Source organism: Hylobates moloch, unplaced genomic scaffold (assembly GCF_009828535.3).
Source record: "Hylobates moloch isolate HMO894 unplaced genomic scaffold, HMol_V3 SCAFFOLD_12, whole genome shotgun sequence".
NCBI classification, from domain to species: Eukaryota; Metazoa; Chordata; class Mammalia; order Primates; family Hylobatidae; genus Hylobates; species Hylobates moloch.
In genome coordinates this window covers 205,328-231,762 of record NW_026652287.1, presented here as the reverse complement: position 1 = coordinate 231,762, position 26,435 = coordinate 205,328, and the positions used below count along the sequence as shown (strand labels likewise).

The following is a 26,435-nucleotide window of genomic DNA, read 5'->3' as shown; positions in this document are numbered from 1 at the left end:
AGTGCAGTGGCATGATCTCGGCTCGCTGCAACCTCCACCTCCCAGGTTCAAGCGATTCTCTTGCCTCAGCCTCCGGAGTAGCTAGGATTATAGGTGCGCACCATCACAGCCGGCTAATTTTTGTATTTTTAGTAGAGACAGGGTTTCACTATGTTGGCCAGGCTGGTCTGGAACTCCTGACCTCAGGTGATCCGCCCGCTGCGGCCTCCCAAAGTGCTGGGATTACAGGCGTGAGCCACCACGTCCGGCTAACAGAAATTCTTGAGCTTACAGGATGGCAGATAAGAAACAGTTTGCTGAAACTCCGTTTGTAAGATAATACAACTGACTGAAATCATAACCAACCGGAGTCCATGCAGAATGAGCTTGCTGATGTCGCAGCCTGAATTTCCACTGCACTTTTCACACTAACTCTACCTTAATTTGCACATGCGACCCAAGAAGAGGCTTGAAGAGACAACTGCACATGGTCGGGGACTTTCCAGACCTCCTCTTTCCTTCACCATTCACCTGTGAATCCCAGAATCCACCCTCTAAACCTTTTTTCACAAAAGTGCTGCCTTAAGGGCAGCACAGAGACAGATTTGAACTAAACTCCTGTCACTTTGTTGGTCAACTCGCAATTAAGCTTTTCTTTTCTCAAACGCCTGGTGCCATAGTATTGGCTTCTGTGCACATCGGGCAATGAGACATTTTGTCTGTGGTTATGTCTCTTTTTTCATCTCTCTCCTCCCTCTCCTCCATCTCCCTGGCCCCATCTCGCTGTCATCAGCATCATGACTTACCTATAATTCTCCCTACGACTCGAGTTATGGATCAACTTTTTTCTGTTAATTCTTACCTTCTTTCCATAAATATATTTAAATTTTTTCTGGTTTCCTCAACTGAAGTCAAACCAATTGAGTATTGGTGGGCCGGGCGAGGTGGCTCACGCCTGTAATCCTAGCACTTTGGGAGGCCGAGGCGGGCGGACTGCCTGAGCTCAGGAGTTCGAGACCAGCCTGGGCAACACGGTGACTCCCCGTCTCTACTAAAATACAAAAAATTAGCCGGGAGTGGCGGCGGGCGCCTGTAGTCCCACCTACTCAGGAGGCTGAGGCAGGAGAATGGCGTCAACCCGGGAGGCGGAGCTTGCAGTGAGCCGAGATCACGCCACTGCACTCCAGCCTGGGCGACAGAGCGATACTCCATCTCAAAAAAAGAAAAAAATATTGGTGGATTCGGTTTCCTTTTATGTTTCTCAGAAAACCGTGTGAGCCCGTTTGGCGTCACTGCATCTCCAGGCGACAGGCACTTCCGGACGCGGGGCACCGTGGGAAGTTGAGTTCGCCGGGCTCCGTCCTTCGCGCATGCGCACATATACTTGTGGCAAAGCTTGCAGGTGGCCCTTTCTTCCTCTTTGTCCTTCGCTGCCACGTGAGAGGGGAGTGTACGCGTGTACGCGCGTGCGAGTGTGCGCGTGTGCAGTCCCCGACTCGTCCCGGCCCGTTCGGAGCCGCCCGGGAGCGCACAAAAGCCGACGGCTCGGGCGCGTGCGCGGGACACGGGGACGGGTGGTGTCACATGATCGCGGGGCCGCGGGCGCGCGGGCGCGGGCGCGACTCGGCGGCGGCGTCTTTTGTGAGTTCAGTGCGTTTATTGCGGGCCCGGCGCTCGGGGCTCCGGGGATGGCGGGGGAGGCGCGCGGGAGTGGCCGCGGGGAGCTTCGGCTTCAAGGCCCTGGACGTCCGCGCGCGGATGCGGGGCTGGGGCGGGTTGGGGCTGGGCCGGGTCGTGAAGATGCCGTGGGCCGCGGAGCCGCGCGGATTCTGGGCTGTGAGGCGGGCACGGCCTTTCCGGAGGCGCCGCTCCTGGGCGTCCTTTCAGGCGGGCGTGGAGGCGCCGGCCTCGGGCGCGTTTGGCCTCGACCGCGGGCCAGCCAGGTTGCCGTGCCGTGGCCCTAAGGAGCGGCTGCCCTGCTGGACCGCATCCACCCGCAGCCTGGCTCTGCTGCTGTCGAAGGAGGCTTTTAAAGCGCTAGGGTTACAGGTGTGAGCCACCATGCCTGGCCCTGTATTTTTCAATGGTTACATTTATTGACTTTTAAATTTTTTAAATGACTTTTGCTTTTTTCTATGGTGTAGCGAAATCTCCCCTCAAATTATACATATATTCATTCACCTGTGGTTTTTTTTTTTAGACGTTCTCAGGGTTTCCATTATTTTAAAATTTAGCCCACTGGAAGTAGTTGTATGAAATAGCTACCTTTATTTTCTTTCAAATATTCTCATATTAAATAATTTAGTTTTACTGATGGCTTTGACATGCTACATTTATTACATGCTAACTCTTGCATATTTAAACAGTTCTGCTTTTTTTCATCTGTATAATCTCTCTGGAGCCAGTGTCAAATGTTATAATGATTATAATTTATATGTATTACAGTGGGCCTGTTCACACTCATTATTTTGTATTTCCAAAAGCATCCAGGCCCGGTGTGGTAGGGCATGCCTGTAGCCCCAGCTACTCTGTAAGTTGAGTTGGGAGGATCACTTGAGCCCAGGAGTTGAGGGCTGCAGTGAGCTATGGTTATGCCATTGCATTTCAGCCTGGACAACACAGTAAGACCCTGTCAAAAAAAAAAAAAAAAAAAGTCGGCCGGGCGCGGTGGCTCACGCCTGTAATCCCAGCACTTTGGGAGGCCGAGGCGGGCGGATCACGAGGTCAGGAGATCGAGACCATCCTGGCTAACACGGTGAAACCCCGTCTCTACTAAAAATACAAAAAATTAGCCGGGCGAGGTGGCAGGCGCCTGTAGTCCCAGCTACGCGGGAGGCTGAGGCAGGAGAATGGCGTGAACCCCGGGGGGCGGAGCCTGCAGTGAGCCGAGATCGCGCCACTGCACTAAAAAAAAAAAAAAAAAAAAAAAAAAAAGTGTCTGAATTGTTCTTGAACCTTTTTTCTTACACATAAACTTTAGAATTTTGAGATTCTGATTGGAGTTGAATGAGTTATATAAATCATTTGAGGTCAAATTATCTTCACAATATGAAGTCTTCCTATCCCAGAATAAAATCGAATTATAAATTTCTTTAATTCTATTTTTATAGTTCTCATTGGTGTTTTTAGTATGCTTCATATGGGTCTTGATATTCCTACATATTTTATGTATTTTTTCAATTATGAGTAGGATTTTATTTTTTCGTTATTTTATGTAAGTTGTTGATATCTTACAGAAATAAGGTTATTGACCTGGAAAGATGTTCTTCACATAATGGGAAAAAAACAAAAGACAGTTTTTAAATAAGACCATATGCTTCCATTGTATGAAAAATATCACAATAGTTTCCATCATCTCAAGAATGGTTACCTGTGGTGAGATCATAGATAATAGTTCTTATTTAGCTTGTGTATGTTTTTTATATTTTGCCATTATATTTTACTTTTATAATAATAATTATAGTTAGTATATGTTTTGTATGACTGTGTGCCAGCTTTTGTTCTAAGATTTATGTATTATCACAATTTAAGGTATAAAGTAGTCATTTCTTGTATAACTGGAAGAAACTGCTGTGTGTTTCTGAGTTGGCACTGAAGTTTGAACCACAAAAAGGCATGAAAAAGAAGTTAAAGTGTTGCTTGTTAGTGTGATACAGGGTTGAGGCAGGCCGTCCTTCATTTGTATTTTTGTGGGAATTAGTGACTGAATGCATGCATGGGAATAGGAGCTGAGTCCAGGATTTATGTTGTGTGTGTTTGTGCATGTAGATTTGCACAAATGACAATATGACTTTAGTATTCGTGCTTTGAACGTAGCAGGATAGAGAATTAACATTTAAATTTTGCTACTTACTAAATGTGCAATCACAGGCACATTTTACAATCACTCATTGTCCCAGTTTTCTCTCTGTAAAATGGAGATTATGTTAAATGCCTTATAGAGTTGTGCATAAGAGTTAAATTTAAAATGCTTAGTATATTGTCTCACATACAGAAAGCACTGGAACGTTAGCTGTAACTGTTATTACAAGGCCCCAGTCGCTTTCCTTTTAACACCTCATTTGTTTCTTAGACTCCCATTGTGAGGTCCACTTTATCTTCACCATTTTAGCAAATACAGAAATTGAGGCTTTGAAGGCAAGAAAGGAGGGGGAAAAAACAGTAACCACAGTAAACATTAAATCAATTTGTCAGTTAAAAGACACACTGTTGGTTTGGATTTTTTTTTTTTTTTTTGAGACACAGTTTCCCTTTTGTTACCCCAGGCTGGAGTACAATGGCAGGGCTCGCTGCAACATCCACCTCCCAGGTTCAAGCAACTCTCCTGCCTCAGCCTCCCAAGTAGCTGAGCTTACAGGCACCTGCCACCACACCTGGTTTATTTTTGTATTTTTAGTAGAGATGGGGTTTCATCATGTTGGTCAGGCTGGTTTTGAACTCCTGACCTCAGGTGATCCATCTGCCTTGGCCTCCCAAAGTGCTAGGATTACAGGCATAAGCCACCACTCCTGACTAATTTGGATTTTTTTTTTTTTTAAAACACCAATAAAGTTGAGCTCTGAGCTGCTTATAAGGGACAAAGATAATGATGCTGAGATTTTTAGTGTAGTTGAACAGATGATAACATACCAGGTAAATACGAAAAGAATGCTGAAGCCAGGTGTGGTGTTGTATGCCTATAATCCCAGCACTTTGGGAGGCTGAGGTGGGAGGATCGCTTGAGCCCAGGAGTTTGAGACTATCCTGGGCAGCATAGTGAGATCTTGTCTCTACAAAGAAAAAAAATACAAAAACAGCTGGGCATGGAGGCACACAAACCTGTAGTTCCAGCTACTTGGGAGGCTGAGGCAGGAGGATCCCTTGAGCCTGGAGTTCAAAGTTGCAGTGAGCTATGATTGTGCCACTGCATGCCAGCCTGGGTTAGGGAGCAAGACCCTACCAAAGGAAAAAAAAAAAAAAAGAATGCTGATGTTGCAGACTTCATGTAAGATAAAATAGATTTTAAGGCAAAAAGCATTATTTGGGGAATGAAGCGTTGTTACACAATGATTTTTAAAAACCCCTATTTAACCTTGACACATCAAACAACATAGCCATAAGCATATAATCCAAACATCAGCAGAATTATAAGGAAAAACTGACCAATCTCTAGTCATATTGTGAGATTTTAACCCGTTTCCTTCTGAAATGGATAGAATTGGCAGACAAAAGGATATATTACTAGAAGATTTTAATAGGAAACTAGGCTCAGAATGGTGAAATTTGTTTGTTTTTGCCAAAAGTCATCTAGCTGGTAAAGGAAAAAAGTTGATTGAAACTCAATCTGTTTTAATACAAATCATATAAACTGTGTTTTTCCTAACAGCACCTGTTAAACTGATTTGCATTTCAGCATTCACAGTGAATATTGAGTGAATCTCACAATTACATTATTTCTGATATTTCTTTATCTGTTTGCAGAGACCTAGGCTGCCACTGTTCCACTTTACTATATTCTGTTTCCCTGAGAGCGCTGTTTCAGTTATATAGCAAGTGTACCTCTGGCCTTAGATGATCATGAATTCCAAGTTCCTAGCAATAGGGAAAGAGATTTCATGTGCAGTGTGAATATACCAGTTGAAGTACATTTCTCCCGAAGTCCACAGATCCTGGTCCCTACAAATAAGCCTGCTCATGTGAGATAAGAAAGGAGTTCCTGGAACCAGGAATTCATTCTCAGTGTAGAAGACCTAGCTGAGATCTCACTCCACAGTTTTGGGGCAGAAGCAGAAGAGACGCACAGTAGAACCGATCTCAGCCTTGCTGATCATCTCGTACAGCAGCAGAAAATGACCATGTTACAGGTGAGTTGACTGTTGAGTTCTTATTTTTTCCCAGGGAATTAGAAGAGATGTATAAGCCTTCCAGTGAAAAAGAAAAGTTTAAATAGTTAAGAAATCAGAGGAAAATAGCCTCAGAATAGATGATCAGGATTGGAACAAAATTAGCACAGTGATATATTAACTACTGGACCATGACAGGTTCTTAGGGTTGAGTATTTATAGCATATTTAAAGCCATAACATCTTACATAATTACTGCATTTGAGCTGCAAACTTTGTTTTCAAATTTTTGGTAGTCGTAATAGAGAAATGTGAGCTTTTATACGCTTTACATAGTTTAAAAGTAAAAGCAAACTGATTGCCCATAGGAAGTAAATATTTCTTGGTTATCGGGTGTCCATTTCTTTTTCCTTGATGAAGTCTTATGAATGAGAGATATGCAGTAGTTCCTCCTTATCTGCAGTTTTGCTTTTTGCAGTTTCAATTTTCCAATTTCCCATGGTTTGAAAATATTAAATAGAAAATTTCAGAAATAAACAATTGGTAAGTTTTAAATTGCTTCCTGTTCTGAGTAGCATGATGAACTCCTCCACCATCCCACCCAGGACCTGCCTCATCCCTTGGTCCAGCAGATCCATGCTGTATATGCTGCTTACCTGTCAGTCACTTAGTAGCCATCTGAGCTGTCAGATCAGCTCATGGTATTGTATTGCAGTGTTTGTATTTTAGTAGCCCTTATTTTACTTAATAATGGCTCCCAGACATAAAAGTAGTGATGCTAGTAATTCGGATATACCAAAGAGAAGCTTTAAGTGAGAAGGTGAAAGTTCTCAACATAACGAAAAATATAGGCTGAGGTTGCTAAGATCTACAGTAAGAACAAATCTATTCATGAAATTGCGAAGAAGGAAAAATAAATACATGGTAATTCTGCCGTCACACCTCAAACTGCAGAAGTTATAGTCTCAGTGTGTGGTAACTTTTATTACACTATGTTGTCATAATTGTTTTATTTTATTATTATTGTTGTTTATTTTTTACTGTACCTAATTAATAAACTGAACTTCACCATAGGTATGTATGTGTAGGAAAAAAGCGCAGGCTTTATAGGGTTTGGTTCTGTCTGGTTTCAGGCATCCACTGGAGTCTTGGAACATCTCCTTTGTGGATAGGTGGGGGCTACTGTGGTGGGTAATGTTCTCAAGAGAAACGCTAATAAACGCATGAACCTTACGGCATTTTTCATAGCATTCTTCAGAGTATGTCCCAAGGGTAGAATGCCAGAGCAGGACTTCGTGACCATAATTATTTACTTTTTACCTTTTTAAACTGTAAGGCCTAATTTACATGCAGAAAAGTACGTTTTAAAAAATACAGTTTGATGAATTGTTATCAGTGGAATATGCATGAAACCACCACTCAGGTCAAGAAATAGAATATTCTTAGCCCAGATGAGTCCCTTCATGTGCCCTCTCCCAATCGTCACAACCTCTTCCTCCTGACAGAGGTAACCAGGTTCCTTTTCTGGTCACCATTTCCTGACTTTATAGTTCTGCTCCTATCTGTGCGTCCTTAAACACTATATTTGATTTTGTCTGCTGTAGTGTATGCTCACTTCTGTCTTCTTTTTTTTTTTTTTTTTTTTTGAGACGGAGTCTCACTCTGTCACCCAGGCTGGAGTGCGGTGGCGCGATCTCGGCTCACTGCAAGCTCCACCTCCCGGGTTCACGCCATTCTCCTGCCTCAGCCTCTGCGAGTAGCTGGGACTACAGGCGCCCGCCACCACGCCCGGCTAATTTTTTGTATTTTTAGTAGAGACGGGGTTTCACCGTGGTCTCGATCTCCTGACCTCGTGATCTGCCTGCCTCGGCCCCCCAAAGTGCTGGGATTACAAACGTGAGCCACCGCGCCCGGCCACTTCTGTCTTCTTTCACTTCGCATTTTGTGGCATTCACTGCACTTGCAACTGCAGTCCTTCCCCCAGTTGAGGTGGCTTCTTTATTTTTTATTTTTTTTGAGATGGAGTCTCACTCTGTCACCTAGGCTGGAGTGCAATGGCACAAATCGGCTCACTGCAACCGCCACCTCTCGGGTTCAAGCGATTCTCCTGAGTAGCTGGGACTACAGGCACACGCTCCCACGCCTAGCTAATTTTTTGTATTTCAGCAGAGACGGGGTTTCACTGTGTTGCCCAGGCTGGTCGCGAACTCCTGAGCTCAGGCAATCCGCCTGCCTTAGCCTCTCAAAGTGCTGGGATTACAGGTGTGAGCCACTACGCCCGGCCAACATTTTTTAAATGATCATTGCATAGATGGAGTATTTCATTGGGAGTTGCAAAATGGTGACATGTTACTTTGATCATTTCTTCTTGATCAGATAGAACACTGCTTTCCAGCGTGACAGAATCTGTCAAGGCACAGGTTTATCTTTTTGTCCCAGAACCTGCCATTAGCCATTTGTACAGTAAATGGTATCTGAAATTTTGTTATTTGAAAGAATTTTCTTGTTAAAACATGGAAATACGCTATATTTTGGCATATTGACTTTGTATACTTTTTTATTTTTTTTGAGGCAGAGTCTCACTCTGTTGCCCAGGCTGGAGTGCAGTGGCACAATGTTGGCTCACTGCAACCTCTGCCTCCCAGGTTCAAGCGATTCTCCTGCCTCGGCCTCCTAAGTAGCTGGGACTACAGGTGTGCCACCACACCCAGCTAATTTTTTTTTTTTTTTTTTTTTTTTTTTAGCAGAGATGGGGTTTCACCATATTGGTCAGGCTGGTCTTGAACTCCTGACCTCGTGATCCACCCGCCTCAGCCTCCCAATTAAAGGTGCGAGCCACCACGCCTGGCCAGGAACTTCTTAAGCTCACTTATTAGTTCTGATGATTTTTCTTTAGATTTGACTGGATTTTTCATATTAACAAAAACATCAGCAATAACTTTTTTTTTCTTTTTGTTTTAAGAGACGTGGTCTCACTCTGTCACCCAGGCTAGAGTGCAGTGGCACAATCATAGCTCACTGCAGCCTTGAACTCCTGGAATCAAACATGTCTCCCACGTAGATGGGACTATAGGCACATACTACTAAGTACAGTTAGTTTAAATTTTTTATTTTTTATTTTATTTATTTTTTTGGTAGTGACAGGTTCTCACTATATTGCCCAGGCTGGTCTGGAACTCCTGGCCTCAAACAATTCTCCTGCCTCACCCTATCAAATAGTTGAAATTATAGGCATGAGCCAGCACACCTGGCCAGATCATTTTAAGTAAATGTTTGGAAGAATCACCACTAAAACTACATAGATCTTGCATTTTTTTTGAGGGAAAGTTTTAAATTGTGGAATCAGTTTCTTTAGCAGTTACAGGATTAATTCAGATTTTGTTTCTTCTTGTTACTTTGGGTTCATTGTTTTTCAAAGAATATAGCTATTTGGCCGGGTGCAGTGGCTCACACCTGTAATCCCAGCACTTTGGGAGGCCAAGTAGGGTGGATCACGAGGTCAAGAGATTGAGACCAGCCTGGCCAACATAGTGAAAGCCCGTCTCTACTAATAATACAAAAAATTAGCTAGGCGTGGTGGTGGGCGCCTATTATCCTAGCTACTTGGGAGGCTGAGGCAGGAGAATTGCTTGAACCTGGGAGGCAGAGGTTGCAGAGAGCTGAGATTGCGCCACTGCACTCCAGTCTGGGCAACAGAGCAAGACTCCATCTCAAAAAAAAAAAAAAAAAAGTAGCTGTTTTGTCTAAGTTGTCAAGTATGTTGGCACAAGTTTGTAATATCTTTTTAACAGCTTTCTTGAAGTATGACCTCCATAAGATCCACCATTTTAATGTATAATTCAGTGATTTTTAAGTAAACTTATGCTGTATAACCATCATCACAGTCTGGTTTTAGAAGATTTTCCTCACCCCAAAACAATCTTTGTGACAGTTTTGGGCAATCCCTCTTCCCACCCCAGCCTAAGACAGTCATTAATTTGCTTACTCTCAGCCGAGCACAGCAGCTCACACCTGTAATCCCAGCACTTTGGGAGGCCCAGGTGGGTGGATCATCTGACGTCAGGAGTTCAAGAGCAGCCTGGCCAACATGGTGAAACCCCATCTCTACTAAAAATACAAAAATTAGCTGGGCGTAGTGGCAGGTGCCTGTAATCCCAGCTACTCAGGAGGCTGAGGCAGGAGAATTGCTTGAACCTGAGAGGCAGAGGTTGCAGTGAGCTGAGATTGGGCCACTGCACTCCAGCCTGGGTGACAGAACAAGACTGTATCTCAAAAACAAACAAATAGAAATTAACTGGGTGTGGTGGCATGCACCTGTAGTCCCCGTTTCTCAGAAAGCTGAGGTGGGAGGATCACCTGAGCCCAGGAGGCAGAGGTTACAGCGAGGTATAATTGTGCCACTGCACTCCAGCCTGGGTGACAGAGCAAAACTCTGTCTCAAAAAAGAAAGAAAGAAATTTGCAGTTATCTGAATTGCTGTTCCCTTTAAGTGATGTGATTTTTTTTCTTTCTAGCCATTTATGATGTGTCTGGGTATGGATTTCCTTATGTTTATTGTCTGGCATTCACTGAACTTCTTGAATTTTTTGGTTTATATCTTTTGCCAGTTTTACAGAATATTCAGCTATCATTTCTTGAGACTTTATTTTCACCATGCTCTTTCTTTTCTCTTTCTGGGACTCCTATGACACTCACGTTAGAGTCTTTGGTATTATTTGATAGTGTCGTGAGCTCTGTTCATTTTTAAGTCATTTTCTGTCTGTTCAAAACTGACAGTTTCTGTTGATCTGTCTTCAAATTCTCTGACTCCTCTTAAAGTGTATTGTGTGCTGTGAGGGTCAAATTTATTTTTTGATTTTCCAGTGGCATTCTAGATTTTTAAAAGATGTGTGCTTTTGTTTTCTTTTTATCTTAGGAGACCTTGAGACAGAAATTCATCTTGATCCAAAATCTAGTCACCTTTCTAAAATCTGTTTGGTTCTATCATTCCCTTTCTTATAAGGTCTTTCATGGCTAACTTGGCAACAAGAAAGTGTCCTAGCTAAGCTAACCACATTCTGCCCCAGCCCCCACTGGTGGCCTTTAATCTCATCACTATCCCATTCCCTATTATCCTGTCAGACTGATGTTTTTGTATCTCCTCAGTCCTCACAGTTTTTTTTTTTTTTTTTTTTAAATCAGAGCTGCTGCCTCCCAGAATGTCTTTGCATCCTCTTTTTTTTTGTGGAAAACAACTAATTTTCTAAAACCCATTTCAATTTTACCTTTTCCATAGAGCCTAACTCTACACTCAAATAGAGTGGAGTGCTGCCTGCTTTTTATCCACACTGTGCTCTCCTTTATTTCTTAGTTATTATATTTTATTTGTAAGTGCGTATTTGCAGCCCTATGTAAGACAATGCGACTTTTGAGAGTATTATTTTATTATTTTCCTTCTTGGTATTTTAGTGTATCGGTTTGTTTTTGAGGTGGGGTCTCACTCTGTCACCCAGGCTGCAGTGCAGTGGTGCAATCACAGCTCACTGATGGCTCGACCTCCCAGGGTCAAGCAGTCTTCGCATCTCAGCCTCCCAAGTAACTGGGACTACTGGCATGTGTCACCATAGCTAGCTAATATTTATATATTTTTTTGTAGAGGCAAGGTCTCACTATATTACTTAGTTTGGTCTCAGACTTTTGGGCGCAAGTGATCCTCCCGCGTTGGCCTCCAAAGTGCTGGGATTATAGGTGGGAGCCACCTTGCCTATCCTATTTTCTTTCTTTTGCTACTACCTCTTCCAGTGCCAAATTTGAGGTTCAGTGAAGATTTTATTGGTGGTTCAGGGGGTTTAAAGTCACCTATTCCAGTTTGCATGTCTTCTGTGAAAGTTGTCAGAATCAAAATGGAGTCACTAGTGTTAATTTTTTTTAACCCCTACAGGTAGAGCTTGGGAAGCCTGTGAAAAAAGTGTTCTCACACTTGCATGCCTGATAAAAATTAACACAAAAGACTGCAAAAGCCACAGCCTTGTACAAAGGCCATTGAAGCCTTACACAAAAAATACTTTTATTGGGACATCTGCCCAGCAGCTGCCTGTCCAGCTTTGGACTGGTGTCACCCTTGTTATTGATCTTTGTAGCCAAGGATAACTGTTTCAAAACAATTATGTGATGCGTCTCATTTTTTTCCTTTAAAAACTTTTGTCCTTCTTCCCATCCAAGTACTAACCAGGCCTGACCCTGCTTAGCTTCCGAGACCAGACGAGACCGGGCGCCTTGAGGGTGGTATGATTGTAATGGCTGTAGACACCTTCGTCTTTCTTTACCTCCCTGGATACACATGTAGTTTACTGTGGCACGTGTCTTCTCATGGCAGTACTCTGTTCCTAAACAAACATCGTTTTCTTCTGGAGAGGCTTTCTTTAATCTTTAGGTTAACAGTTGTATAAATGGAAGGATGGAAGAATGCACAATGACATTTTATCACACAAAATATGCAAAGGTAGGGACATAGTAGGCATTTTGTATAACTTGTTATGAGAATGAAGTGCTCAAGCTCCAATATTTTTTTCTTACATCATACAGTGTTAACTGCTTCAGATTTACCAGGATTGTGCTCTTACAGGAGTCATTCTCATTTGACGATTTATCTGTGGACTTCACCCAAAAGGAGTGGCAGCTACTGGATCCCTCTCAGAAGAATTTATACAAGGATGTGATGTTGGAGAACTATAGCAGCTTAGTGTCACTGGGTAATAAAAGCTTTCTTAAGGACCTTGGACTATGCCCAATGCATTGCCTTTTATTTTTAGTTGCTGGGAAGTTTCAGAAGCCTATAGCTAGGCTTCTGAAATTTTTAATGATTTTAGACCTGAAACTTAGATCACAATTGCTTGGACTATGACACCAAGGAAGTATTTGGTTCTCACCTTTCAATAATGAAGTCGTAAGTTTGTTATGCAGCCTCTGAAACTTAAGTAGTAATAGTTTGAGTAATAGTTTGAGCAGTAGTGGTAGCACCTAATGCATATAACTTACTATATGCCACATCTTATACCAAGTGCTTTACGTATATCAACTCATTTAGTCATCAGAGCAATCCTGTGTGGCAAGTACAGTTATTATCCATTTTTCCTGATGAGAATATCGAGGCCAAGAGAGGTTAAGTAACTTTCCTAAGAACTAACAGCTAGTAAATTAAAGAGCCTGGATGTAAACCCAGGCTTACTGGCTCCAGAGCCTCTGAAGTGTTCAGTGGCTTTGTACTAGACCCTGTTAGCCACCAAGGGAGACCGTTACTGTAACTTTGAGAATTGCTTACTCTGTTGAGGTACAACTTCATCAGACCAACTTTGATGTGAAACCTTGCTCATCTTCAGAGGCCCTAAACCCCAAGCGGTTGGGCCCAAGGCCTTTGTGATTTTTCCCTTAACAGGGTATGAAGTTATGAAACCAGATGTCATCTTCAAATTGGAGCAAGGAGAAGAGCCATGGGTAGGAGATGGAGAAATTCCAAGTTCAGATTCTCCAGGTGAGTGTATGAGAACCAGGCAGATGGGAGAGAGCAGAAGCCCTGTGTCATCTGGTCAGTGATGGGTGGGCTGATCAGTGACGGGTGGGCTGGTTACTGATGGTTTGGCTGGTCATTGATGGGTTGGCTGGTCAGTGATGGGTTGGCATCTCTGAAATGTGCTTTAGGGATCTCTTTTCAAAATCTCTAAACCTTTAGTGGTATCTCAGAACAATTGACATTAGCTACTGAAGTAAGTCACATTTAGATGTAGCTTCTTTGTAGCTTAAAATGAAATGTGTCCTGCTTATCTTGGCCATGACGTTATTCTCTGTAACATCTAGGACCTTGACTTCTTGTTTGGTATTCTGTCCTCTCATATGTTTGATCCCATTCAGTCCCTCCTTCCCCTGTGGTCAAAGACACCTCCATTTGTACATTGAAGCATCTTGATTTTGTCTTCAATTTGGGTTCTCTGATGCCCAAAAACCCCCATCTGTTCAGTCTCATTATATTAGAAAATGGAGCCATCATTTCTCCTAATTTATCCTTATCCTCCCTTTTAAATAGGTTCCTTTGTGTTTTTTTTTATAGATTAGACACCATGAAGTATATGAATAATCCCTTTCTTGTGGTTTTTTTTTTTTTTTTTTTGAGATGGAGTCTTGTTCTGTCACCCAGACTGGAGTGCAGTGGTGTGATCTTGGCTCACTACTCCACCTCCTGGGTTCAAGAGATTCTCCTGCCTCAGCTTTCTGAGCAGCTGGGACTACAGGCGCATGCCACCATGCCTGGCTAATTTTTTTTGTATTTTTAGTGGAGACAGGGTTTCACCATGTTGGCCAGGCTGGTCTCAAACTCCTGACCTCGTGATTCCCGCTTTGGCCTCCCAAAGTGCTGGGATTACAGGTGTGAACCACCGCACATGGCTGAATAACCCCTTTCTACCATCCTTTCATGTGGTTTAAAAATTTTTTTCTATTGGGAAAGTATCTTTTTAAAGTCTTCCTCCCTCAACTTCCACTTAAAACTAGGTCCATGATGTCTCATTTCTGAAGTTGTCAAATTGCTGGATAGATCCAGATTCTAATATTTTACAGGCTATCTTAATGATGCCACCATATTTTATCTCCTAAAGCATCCCACACTACTCTGATCAGTTGAACCTCTTTACTCATTATCTACTTTCTGACATTGACTTACTTCAGGTTACCTCAAAAGCAGACCCTCAGATACTTATGTGAGTGTGAGAACTTACTGGGGTCATGGTCCCCACAAATGTAGTGAGAGAATGGGCAAGTCAGACCATGGAAGTGCTGGGGGCATTAATGCCAGTGAAGGATGGGCTGACGCTCCGACTACTGCTGTGGGTGGTGGATGCTCAGTTCTCCTGAGTTCCTCTGAGGTACTGTGAGAATATTCCTCAGTCTTGACACTCTGAGGTACCAGGAAGCCCAGGTATTTATGTACTAACTCCCATCTCTCAGTCTTGAGGTTTGCTCTGCCATAGTATCCAGAATGTCCGGGGTCCCTGCATACAGACCAATCTTGTGCTTTCAGCTCAAGAAAGTTCTTGGGTAGAGAGTTGTGAGTGCCTCAGGTAGGAATCATGTCAGAGTATGGGCAAGGCAGTGGTAGCATCTGCTACAGACTTGTAATCTCTGCTTTCAGGGACCTCCATAGTATGACTCTATTGCTGCCTATTCAGTCATTTCTTCCTTCCTCACATTCATGGTCAGTTCCATTTAAACATTTCTCAAGTGTTTTCAGATATGTAACATCTTGAACTTTTGATGGTATTATACTAGTTACCTAGAAATTCTTAATCCTTTCCATAGGAACTTGATTTTCACTGCATTCATATTTATGAAATGTTCCTTTACTACCCCAACCTAAATTTTTCTCAGCTTTTTCTGAAGTCCCATCTGTGACCTGATCATAGTATATATAATATTTTTTAGAAGGTTGGTCCCTGAGCTTTGTTTGCACACATAGATGCAGGGGCTTATAATTAAATGTCTTCACTTTAGTTATAGAACATGTGATATTCGATAAATTTCTTTCCAAAAGCCTTGTCTTTGTTTTTATAGACAGGGTCTTGGTCTGTTGCCCACGTTGCAGTGCATTGGCGTGATCATAGGTCACTGCAACCTCAAATTCCTGGGCTAAAGTGATCCTCTTGCTTCAGCCTCCTGAGTAGATGGGACTGCAGGTGTGTGCCACCATGCCTGTGTTTTGTTTGTTTTGTTTTGTTTTTTGTTTTTGTTTTATGTGGTAAGACTGGGATTTGTAATTTGAGAAACTTCTTGTTTTTATGTGCCCTTTTTAGTCGAGATCCACTCACCTAGTGGGTTTAATCCTTTACTGAAAAGGATTACAAAGTAAGACCAGAAAATAAGTTGCAGAAGCATAACACTTAGTTAAGAAAATGAGATATTTGTGTTCTTTTTTTAAAAAATTGAGCACTTAAAACACTGAGCATATGTTTTATTGCAAGGCAGTGGAGAGCTAATTATCAAGATTACACAAATGGAGGCTGTGTGTCAGAGTCCCCAAGATCCCCCTATGTTCAGAGTCACTAGAAGGACTCACGGGACCCAGCATATTTGTACTTATGACTGAGATTTATTACAGTGACACTGTAAGGACACAGCTGGATCACAAATGAAAAAGGCACAGGCAGAGTCTCGAAGAACCCGTGTGCGGGCTTCCTAAGCTCCCTCCCTCCCGTAAGGGTCAAAGTTTACTATCCCTCTGCAGCAAAAATATGGTAACGCATGTGTTTGATGTTTCTGCCCAGGAAAGACATTAGAGATAAGTGCCCAAGGTCTTTACTGGGAGCTGGTCATGTAGGTATTCTCTGCCTAACATGTGCTGATCATATTGTTTGTATACAGTCTCGGCATAGTAATTATCAGTTAGGAAATAGTAGGGACATTCCTGAAACCCATGTTCTCAGATGCCAGCCAAGGGCCAGTCTTGCAAGCAGGGCTTTCTGTGGATGGTAGTTTTGGTCCTGATGCTCTTTTCTATCCAGACTGCTTCAGATAAAATAGAATATTTATTGACTTATTTTATTTTTAAGTTACTGTGCTAGGTACTATGGGTATATTAGAGCATTAGAGATATATATTTCCTGCCAACATAGTGTTTACTTGGTAGAGGACAAAAAAAGAACAGGGTACTAAGTAAGCAGGAAAAAATTCAGATCCTGCTAAGTGTTATTACAGAAATAAATTAGATAAGAGAATGGGTTAGTCTGCTCAGTCTGCTATAACAAAATACCATATTCTGGGGAGCTTAAACAACAGAAATTTATTTCTCAGTTTTGGAGATGGAAAGTCCCAAGATCAAGGTACCACCATGATCTTTTTCTGGGGAGGGGCTGTCTTCCTGCCTTGTGGACAGCCACCCTCTCACTATGTGTTCACATGGCCTGTCCCCAGTGTGTACATGGAGAGAGAGAGTGAGTAATCTCTCTGGGGAGGGCTCTCTTCCTGCCTTGTGGACAGCCACCCTCTCACTGTGTCTTCACATGGCCTTTCCTTGGTGTGTTCATGGAAAGAGAGAGAGATCGAGAGAGATCTCTTGTGGGGTTTCTTTTTTCTTTTTCTTTTTTCGAGAAAGGGTCTCACTCACCCAGCGTGGAGTGCAATGGCACAATCATGGGTCACTGCAGCCTTGACCTCCTGGACTCAAGTGATCCTCTCAAGCAGCTGGGACCACAGGTGTGCACCACCACACCTGGCTAATTAAAAACAGGTTCTTTTTTGTACAGACACAGTTTCACTGTGTGGCCCAGGCTGCTCTGAAACTCCAGGGTTCAAGTAATCTGCCTGCCTCAGCCTCCCAAAGTGCTGAGATTACAGATGTGGGCCAGTGTGCCTGGCCTCATATCTATTTTTGTAAAGACAATAACCCTATTTGATCAGGGTCCTACCCGTATGACTTCATTTAACCTTACTTCCTTAGAGGTCCTATCTCCAAATACAGCCATTCTGAGAGTTAAGCTTCAATATACAAATTTTGAGGAGACACATTTAGTCCATAACAGAGAATGACATGGGAAAACTAATTGTAGACATGAAAGATGTGAAATGAGCATGGGGAAAAGTGTCTCCAAAAGGAATGATAAATAAGAATATGTTAAGTCAGAAAATGGTTTAGTTACTTTTAGAAACGGAATGGAAGCCCATGTGGCTGAGGTCAGTATGCCTGAGAGATACAGATAAGTTGGAGAGAGCATGGGAACTAGATCATACTCAACTTGTAGGCAATACAAAGGACTTATAATTGAGTCAAGAAATTTTGAAAAGTAAAATCTGATTTAGAATTATCAAAGTTTAGTCTGACTGCCAAGTAGAAAATGTAATTGGAAGCAAGGAAACCAAGTAGAAGGGTATTTCGTTGAGGTAATGTGATAGTTTAGAATATAGCAGAGAAAGTGATGGAGAGAGTGGGACTATTTGGGATACACCACAAATGACCAAATATAAGGCAATTCCATTTTTCTAATAGGAAAAAAATAAAGATGGGGGAAGGCAGATGTAAATTTAAAACACATACTTAAGTATTAATAGTTCAATAATTAGATAACATTTAAAATAACATGAATGTAAGTTTAATTTATAGATGTTTCATTTTCTGCACCCATATTTTCTGATACCATTTTATTGAAACTTCACATCCATCTCAAAATTAATATATTAGGCCTAACAGTGTCAACTGTGGGGGCTTGCACCTGTAATCCCAGCAATTTGGGAAGCTGAAGTGGAAGGACTACTTGAGCCTAGGAGTTTGAAACCAGCCTGAGCAACATGGTGAGACCCATCTCTACAAAAAAATTCTAAAAATTATCTTGAGCATGGTGGCATGCACATGTAGTCCCAACTACTCAGGAGGCTGAGTTGGATCACTTGAGCCCAGGAGTTCAAGGCTGCAGTGAGCTATGATTGCACCACTAAACTCCAGCCTGAGTGACAGGGCAAGACCCTGTCTCAAAAAACAAAATTAATATGTCTATAGTGGAGTCTTGATTTTAACCCTCATATTTCTCCCTCAGTCTTCCTCAATTCATAAACATTATAATCTACCAAATTGTTCAAACTCCAAACCTAAGGGTAATTCTTGATTCTCTTTTTCCCTTTATTTTCTCTGTACCAAATACATCAGCAAATCTTGTTGATTCTACCTCCACCATATAAATCCTACAAATATATTACCTTCAGTTGACATTTAAATTTGTAGAATGTTTTCACATTACTGATTATCTTTCTTACCTCTAGGTACAACCTCACAAAAAATTTGAAATGTAGATTTTTATTGAAAAATGGGCCCAGCATGTTGGCTCATGCCTGAAACCCCAAGACTCTGGGAGAGACCAAGTCTTACTGGTTTGGGAGGCTAAAGTGGGAGAATTGGTTGAGCCCAGGAGTTCAAGAGCAGCCTGGACAACATAGGGAGACCCTATCTTTACAAGAACAACAACGAAATTAGCCAGCCATGTGGTTGCACACCTGTGTATTCTGGCTGCTTGGGAGGCTTAGTAGGAGGATCTCTTGAGCCTGGGAGCCTGGGAGGCTGAGGCTGCATCACAACACTAAACTTCAATATGGGCGACAGAGCAAGACCCTATCTCAAAAAATACATATTTTGAAGTTCACTTACAATAGTATAAATGGTTATATCATGAGGATAATGGAAATAGAGCTATGTAACAAATGACTGTCAAACTGTCAGATTATTTTTAGAATGGGAACTTGAGTCTTGGGATAGTTTTAGTGAAAGTACACATGGATTTTAAAGTTCTGTGCCTGAATAGTTTAGATGAAAGATGATATGGTTTTGAAAATGTGTTGCATTAAGTGGCTTTCTTAATAGTAATGTGAAGATGCATATGGCAAGTTTAAATAAAACTTTAGAAATGAGAAACAATACGCAAAATATTTCTCATTGTTTAAGCTTGAAATGACTATTCTTTCAAATATTTTCATTTTCTTCTCAGTATTTACTACAGTATATAGTTTGTTGTTTTTAAAATATTATTTATCTTTTCCATTACAGTGTAAATTTTATAATGACAGGAACTTATTTTTTTATTTTTTATTTTTATTTTTTTGAGACGGAGTTTTGCTCTGTCACCCAGGCTGGAGTACAGTGGCGCGATCTCGGCTCACTGCAAGCTCCGCCTCCCGGGTTCACGCCATTCTCCTGCCTCAGCCTCCTGAGTAGCTGGGACTACAGGTGCCAACCACCATGCCGGCTAATTTTTTGTATTTTTAGCAGAGATGGGGTTTCATCATGTTAGCCAGGATGGTCTCGATCTCCCGACCTCATGATCCGCCCACCTCGGCCTCCCAAAGTGCTGGGATTACAGGCATGAGCCACCGCTCCCGGCCTACAGGAACTTATTTTTTCTCTTGTGTCTCTAGTACCTCACACACTGCCTGGGCATAGTATATACTCAGAAAGTATTGAGTGAATTAATTACTCAAAACATTGGGTCAAAGCTTCTTCCAACCTTTTTTCTTTGCTTCTCATTGCTTTTCATGTGTTTTTCACATTCCCCATTTAATAAACATATTTGTCAACAACCAAAGGTGACTTAATCTCCAGTCAGTTTCCTGTTTCTGTTTTTAGCATTTCCTCGCAATACCTAGAAGATAGTTATTATGCTTGGGACTTATTTCAGACTTGGAAACTAAGCCTTAAAAGCAGCCAACCCCTCAGCATAGCATTTCTAGTTTTGTTTTGTTTTGTTTTGTTTTTAGAAAGCACAACCAAACAGATTTTTTTTGTTTCCTTTATAGAAGTCTGGAAAGTAGATGGTAACATGATGTGGCACCAGGATAACCAAGACAAGCTTAAAATTATAAAAAGAGGTCATGAATGTGATGCATTTGGAAAAAATTTCAATCTGAACATGAACTTTGTTCCTTTAAGGAAATCAAACAATGAAGGTGACTTAGATGGATTGATTTTAAAACATCATTTAGATTTGCTTATTCCAAAAGGAGATTATGGAAAAGCAGAATCAGATGACTTTAATGTGTTTGATAATTTTTTTCTCCATTCCAAGCCTGAGGATACTGAAACCTGGTTAAAATACTATGACTGTGATAAATATAAAGAGAGCTATAAAAAGTCACAGATTATCATATATCATAGAAATCGTTTAGGGGAGAAACTCTATGAATGCAGTGAATGTAGGAAGCGCTTCAGTAAGAAACCAAGTCTCATTAAACATCAGAGCAGACATATAAGAGACATAGCCTTTGGCTGTGGTAATTGTGGCAAAACCTTTCCCCAGAAGTCTCAGTTTATTACACATCACAGAACTCATACAGGAGAAAAACCTTATAATTGTAGCCAGTGTGGGAAAGCCTTCTCCCAAAAGTCACAGCTCACATCCCATCAGCGGACACATACAGGAGAGAAACCATATGAGTGTGGCGAATGTGGGAAAGCCTTCTCCCGGAAGTCACATCTCATATCACATTGGAGAACACACACAGGAGAGAAACCCTATGGATGCAATGAATGTGGGAGGGCCTTTAGTGAAAAGTCCAATCTCATTAACCATCAGAGAATTCATACCGGTGAGAAGCCTTTTGAATGCAGGGAATGTGGGAAAGCCTTCAGCAGGAAGTCACAACTCGTTACACATCACAGAACTCACACAGGAACAAAACCCTTTGGATGTAGTGATTGTAGAAAAGCCTTCTTTGAGAAGTCAGAGCTTATTAGACATCAGACAATTCATACTGGAGAGAAACCCTATGAATGCAGCGAGTGTAGGAAAGCATTTAGAGAGAGGTCAAGTCTCATTAATCATCAGAGAACACATACAGGAGAGAAACCTCATGGATGCATTCAGTGTGGGAAGGCCTTCTCCCAGAAGTCACATCTCATATCACATCAGATGACACACACAGGAGAAAAACCCTTTATATGCAGTAAATGTGGGAAAGCCTTCAGCAGAAAATCACAGCTCGTTAGACATCAGAGAACTCATACGGGAGAAAAACCGTATGAATGCAATGAGTGTGGGAAAGCTTTCAGTGAAAAATTAAGTCTCACTAATCATCAGAGAATTCATACAGGAGAAAAACCATATGTATGCAGTGAATGTGGGAAAGCCTTTTGTCAGAAGTCACATCTCATATCACATCAGAGGACACATACAGGGGAGAAACCCTATGAATGCAGTGAATGTGGGAAGGCCTTTGGTGAGAAGTCAAGTCTTGCAACTCATCAGAGAACTCATACTGGAGAAAAACCGTATGAATGCAGGGACTGTGAAAAAGCTTTCTCCCAGAAATCACAGCTAAATACCCATCAGAGAATTCACACTGGAGAGAAACCCTATGAATGCAGTCTTTGTAGGAAAGCTTTTTTTGAGAAGTCAGAGCTAATTAGACATCTGAGAACTCATACAGGAGAAAAACCTTATGAATGCAATGAGTGTAGAAAAGCCTTCAGGGAGAAGTCAAGTCTCATCAATCATCAGAGAATACATACAGGAGAGAAACCTTTTGAATGCAGTGAGTGTGGCAAAGCTTTCTCTCGGAAGTCACACCTTATACCACATCAAAGGACACATACGGGTGAGAAACCCTATGGATGCAGTGAATGTAGGAAGGCCTTCTCTCAGAAGTCACAGCTGGTTAATCATCAGAGAATTCATACAGGAGAGAAGCCTTATCAATGCGTTGAATGTGGGAAAGCTTTCTCACAGAAGTCACAGCTCATCAATCATCAGAGAACTCATACAGTAAAAAAATCCTAGGAATACAGTTAATAGTCTTTGACAGATTATCTTGGACTTCAGGAAATGCAATTATGATAATGTTTTTAGACAGTCACATCGTGTTGGGTGTCTGTACTCCATGAGGATGAGAACTCTAAATGAGGTGGTATATGGAAAGCTGACCATAATTCATAGAGTAGAGTGAATCTATGCAGTGGATCTCAAAAACTTTTAAAACCATAGTCAAGCCTTATGGAGTAGAACATTCACAGCAAAGAAGAGTCCTGTGAATATCCAAAAGCCTTCCAGAAGTCAACTCTCTTAAGCTATTAGAAATATTCCCACTGGGGATGAGGGAAAACCCCATGAATGCAGGAAATGAGGCAATATTTTGAAGAAATGACAGTTCATTGTACATAAGAAAATGCCCTTAGGAATGAAGTTCTATGAAAGTACTAAATATGGGACAGTGCAACAAGTAACCAGACTATTTTGTATTTTGGAGAATTCATATTATGGAGAACCTAACAATTTAAAGACCCTGGGAACACTTGCCCCTCAATATAGTACTGTCAAGGGAAGCCATACACTTTTTGTAGACATGGGTACCAAAAATACCCAATTCTAAGTGGTTGACAGATGTTCACTTTGAAGTGTGAAGTTTTAAAAATACGTGAATAAATTGGTCATTGAAACATCTAAGACATTTGTTAGTGGTATTTGTGGCTTATCTTCTAGTGTCACATATGTTTTGTGTTTTGGACTTACATATAATTTAATGTAATTGGGAGTATGAAATGCATACGCCTTTTAGTGCCTCTGATGTCTGTGAAGACAACACTACACACCACTGGTTTTTGTTTTTTACCAATAATATAAAAAATGGAAACTCATGTAACATGGCTACATGAATAAGTACCTTAAGTGATAACCCATTTCTTTTTCCTTATAGACATACATAAGGGGTCTTTTGTTTTTACGGACCTTTCTATTCAGTAACTGATGCCAACATTATGTAAGTCTTATGCATCCTCAGAGTCTGAGTAACAGTTTATATAAAATAAATATGCAAAGGCAGGAACCACAGAATAACCATAGTAATATATAACTGAATGAGCAAAATAAAGATGTGTGAACTACATTACAACACCCAAACTAAATGAAATAAAGTAGTGCTGTATCAAATCTTTTTCTCATTTAGTAAGGTGCCTCCATATAGTATATATATATGTATCTTGAGTGATATGTAACCCAAATGCCACTATTTTAATTTACTGTGATAAAGTATCATGGATATTTTGTGCTGCTATTATGCTTTCTGTGTTGCATAAAATATCTTGTAAAAATTAGATGGATAAATGAATTACTAATCACATTTCTGAAGATGTAAAGTATTAGGGAATTTTGTGCTGGAAAAACATTTTTGACATTCAAGGACGCCTATTTTATCTTCTAGCAAATTTCTGTGGTCCCTGGAAAAGTACAGATGATCCTGGACTTACAGTGGGGTTACATCCCAATAAACCCATTGTAAGTTGAAAACATTGTAAGTAAAAAATGCATTTAATACACCCAACTTAACAAGCATCATAGCTTAGCCTAGCCTACCTTAAACATTCTCAGAACACATTCTAATGCATTGTCTATTTTATAAAAAGGTGTTGGATATCTGATGTAATTGAATACTGAAAGTGAAAAATAATAGTTGTATGGATACCATTGTAATGTTGAGAAACTGTAAGTCACATCCTCTTAAGTCAGGAACTATCTGTATAAGGAAACAAAATTTCCATTTTATCATTTGAAATGTATTTGACTTTGTTTCACTAGTTGCATTATCCCCATGGAAAACTTCACATTGAGAACTTACTATATAAGTATGTTTCCATAAAAATGCATGAACAATCCCTTAGCTAAGTAAGGATTTTGTAATGTTCTCTCAATAATGTTGCTTGGCAAAGTTAATATTTTTTGTATGCTGATGAAATTTAGAAAAGTCCAATATTGAGCTTGATTGCAAACTTAGAAAAACTCAAGACTTCTTTTATGTTCAAATTGTTGTGTCAGTATGGTATTTCGCACCTTTACCTTAAACAGTATTTTCTCCTTTAATTATTGATTTTGCAACATTTTGGGAAAGTTGGAATTTTAAGTAAATGAGAATAATTTTCTAAACCAGCATACCGGTTCAACAGCCAAATAATTCTGTCTTTCCATGCTATAATTTTAAAGCATCTAATTTTCCAACTTTTCATACTGAAGCGTATGAACTTCCTGGCTGGGCACAGTGGCTCACGCCTGTAATCCCAGCACTTTGGGAGGCTGAGGAGGGTGGATCACTTGAGGTCAGGAGTTCAAGACCAACATGTTCATGGCCGACATGGCGAAACCCTGTCTTTACTCAAAATAAAAAAAATTTGCCGGGCATGGTGGCGTGTGCATGTAATCCCAGTTACTTGGGAAGCTGAGGCAGGAGAATCACTTGAACCTGAGAGGCAGAGGTTGCAGTGAGCCAAAATCACGCCATTGCACTCCAGCCTGGGCGACCGAGTGAGCCTCTGTCTCAAAAAAAGAAAAAGAACTTCTTACTTTTTAATATCTCAAATTCAATTTACTAGACGTGGAAGACCAACTAATGCAAATGAACAGTTACAGGGTGATGTTGTACTTTGTGATTTTTGCCCTATTTTTTCTTTCCATCTGTCATCATTCTCTTTCCAATCCCAGAGATTGATTCATTAGGTCTTGGAAATTCTAGATTATTCCATTAACTATTAAGCAGTTAAACCTGATACTTCCTACACTAGATAATGGAACTTCAACATTAGCCTATTGATTGCCCAAGAACAAACATTTTTTTCTAAACGTCAGGTGTTATGGAGAGGATTGATGCTGACAGCAGAGGTCTAGTTAAGAACTAATGCAGAGGTTCAAATACATTGTGCAGTAATCACTGGAACTCACCATCTAAAGTGTCATGAGAGCTCTGATTCTGAAATTAGAGATTTTTTAGTGTGTTTTTGAAATTACCTTGTAAATCACAAATCTATGTCTCTGCATTGCCCCTTATTGGTTCCTACCACAAATTCTACATCAAGAAGAAAGTTTTAAAGTTAGAGTGGATTTATTTTTGATTTTATGGAGCACAATAAGGTACATTGAGATAGCATACTAAAGGAGGCCAAATACAGGAAGCATCACCTTTTCTTGTTCTCTTACCGCCTGGATTTTCCCACTGACCTGGAATTGTGCACAGTTCTACAAAGGACAATTTACATTGTTTTCCTTTTACTAAGTAGTGGGTTTTCCTTAAGGTCCAGACTGAATTTTGAGACCTGTACCAGGATTGCCTTCTGTGTGGCTTTTTCTTGCGGGATCTGACATCATTATCTATGGGTCCATATATTTGTGATATTTTAGTTTCAGGAACATCACTTTTAGAATGTTGACATAAAATGCACCCACAGAATGCCATATTTATCAAAAGTAACTTTCTAGCAAAATCTACAGCAGTAGGCATTTGGAATCTGCATTTGAGACCTTTGCAGTCATTTGGTCATTCCAGTAATCTATGTCCATGTTGTCAATTTCAGAGGTCTTACTAGTCTATAGAGGTACCAATAAACTTTCAGATGTTCAACACCTACCCCTGGCCTAACTGCTGATAAATTTAACCAACCATAACCCTTGCAGATGCATGCATGTTTTCTGCACCTTGCTATCATTTTTCAGTCCATTTTTCACATGTATACATAGTAATTATTTTTAAATACAACCCTGATTACACATGCCTCATGTTGAAATATCGTGTGGCTTATTGTGTAACATAAAGTGTAACATTCTCCTTATGGTATGCAAGGACTTTTGTACAAAACAATGCCTGTCATTTCTGAAAACTTTTTCCTCCTATGCAATATTTTCTGGCCTCTGTGAACAACTTGTAGTTCCTTGAGATTTCTATTATCACTTACGTTTTTGCAAATCTGCAATTGAAATGCCCTTGTTCCTTGTTAATGCCTATTGAATCTGTATGAACCTGTACGTGTGTTTCGCACTGTGATAATATAATCATTGCATGTTTTATGTTTCCCACTAGAAAGCTTCTAGAAAGCTAGGACTATCTCTTTTGTCTATGTAATTTTAGCATCACAAGCTATATTTAAATGTGGGTGCAGTGAGTGGCTGTTTTTCTGCCACATGGAGAAACATGGTCTGCAGTGAGAGAGAAGAATGAAGCCATCATGAAAGCAAAATCAAGAAAGAGTCCCGATTGTGTTCCAGTACCTGGTTCTTTTGGTCTTCATGTCCAGGTCCACCTCTGCCCTTTTCATGTCTTGATTGTTGAATTCTTCTGTGAGATACTTCAAATATCCTAATAAATTCTCATGTTTGCTTCA

General features: G+C 40.9%; 1 protein-coding gene across 6 annotated transcripts; it reads left to right on the top strand.

The window, feature by feature from the left end:
* The first annotated feature begins 1,450 nt into the window (after nucleotides 1–1,450).
* ZNF84 (zinc finger protein 84) lies at nucleotides 1,451–26,435 on the top strand. Of its 6 annotated transcripts, XR_009209028.1 has the most exons (7): nucleotides 1,451–1,620; nucleotides 5,618–5,822; nucleotides 12,405–12,531; nucleotides 13,215–13,310; nucleotides 20,099–23,053; nucleotides 23,495–23,584; nucleotides 26,183–26,435. XR_009209028.1 is itself a non-coding variant. In XM_032168191.2 (5 exons), exons 2-5 carry the CDS (start codon nucleotides 5,808–5,810, stop codon nucleotides 22,075–22,077), a joined length of 2,217 nt encoding a protein of 738 aa, XP_032024082.1. In that variant the 5' UTR covers nucleotides 1,451–1,620; nucleotides 5,618–5,807; the 3' UTR covers nucleotides 22,078–26,435. The 6 variants fall into 6 exon arrangements, 2 of the variants coding, with proteins under 2 accessions (XP_032024082.1, XP_058281453.1); XR_009209027.1 differs by having other exon boundaries at nucleotides 23,495–26,435; XR_009209029.1 differs by having other exon boundaries at nucleotides 20,099–23,568.

Coding starts and splice junctions, on each gene's coding strand:
- ZNF84 (XM_032168191.2), top strand. Junction 12,532..13,214: donor TAGCAGCTTAGTGTCACTGG/GTAATAAAAGCT, acceptor TTCCCTTAACAG/GGTATGAAGTTATGAAACCA. Junction 13,311..20,098: donor TCCAAGTTCAGATTCTCCAG/GTGAGTGTATGA, acceptor TTTCCTTTATAG/AAGTCTGGAAAGTAGATGGT.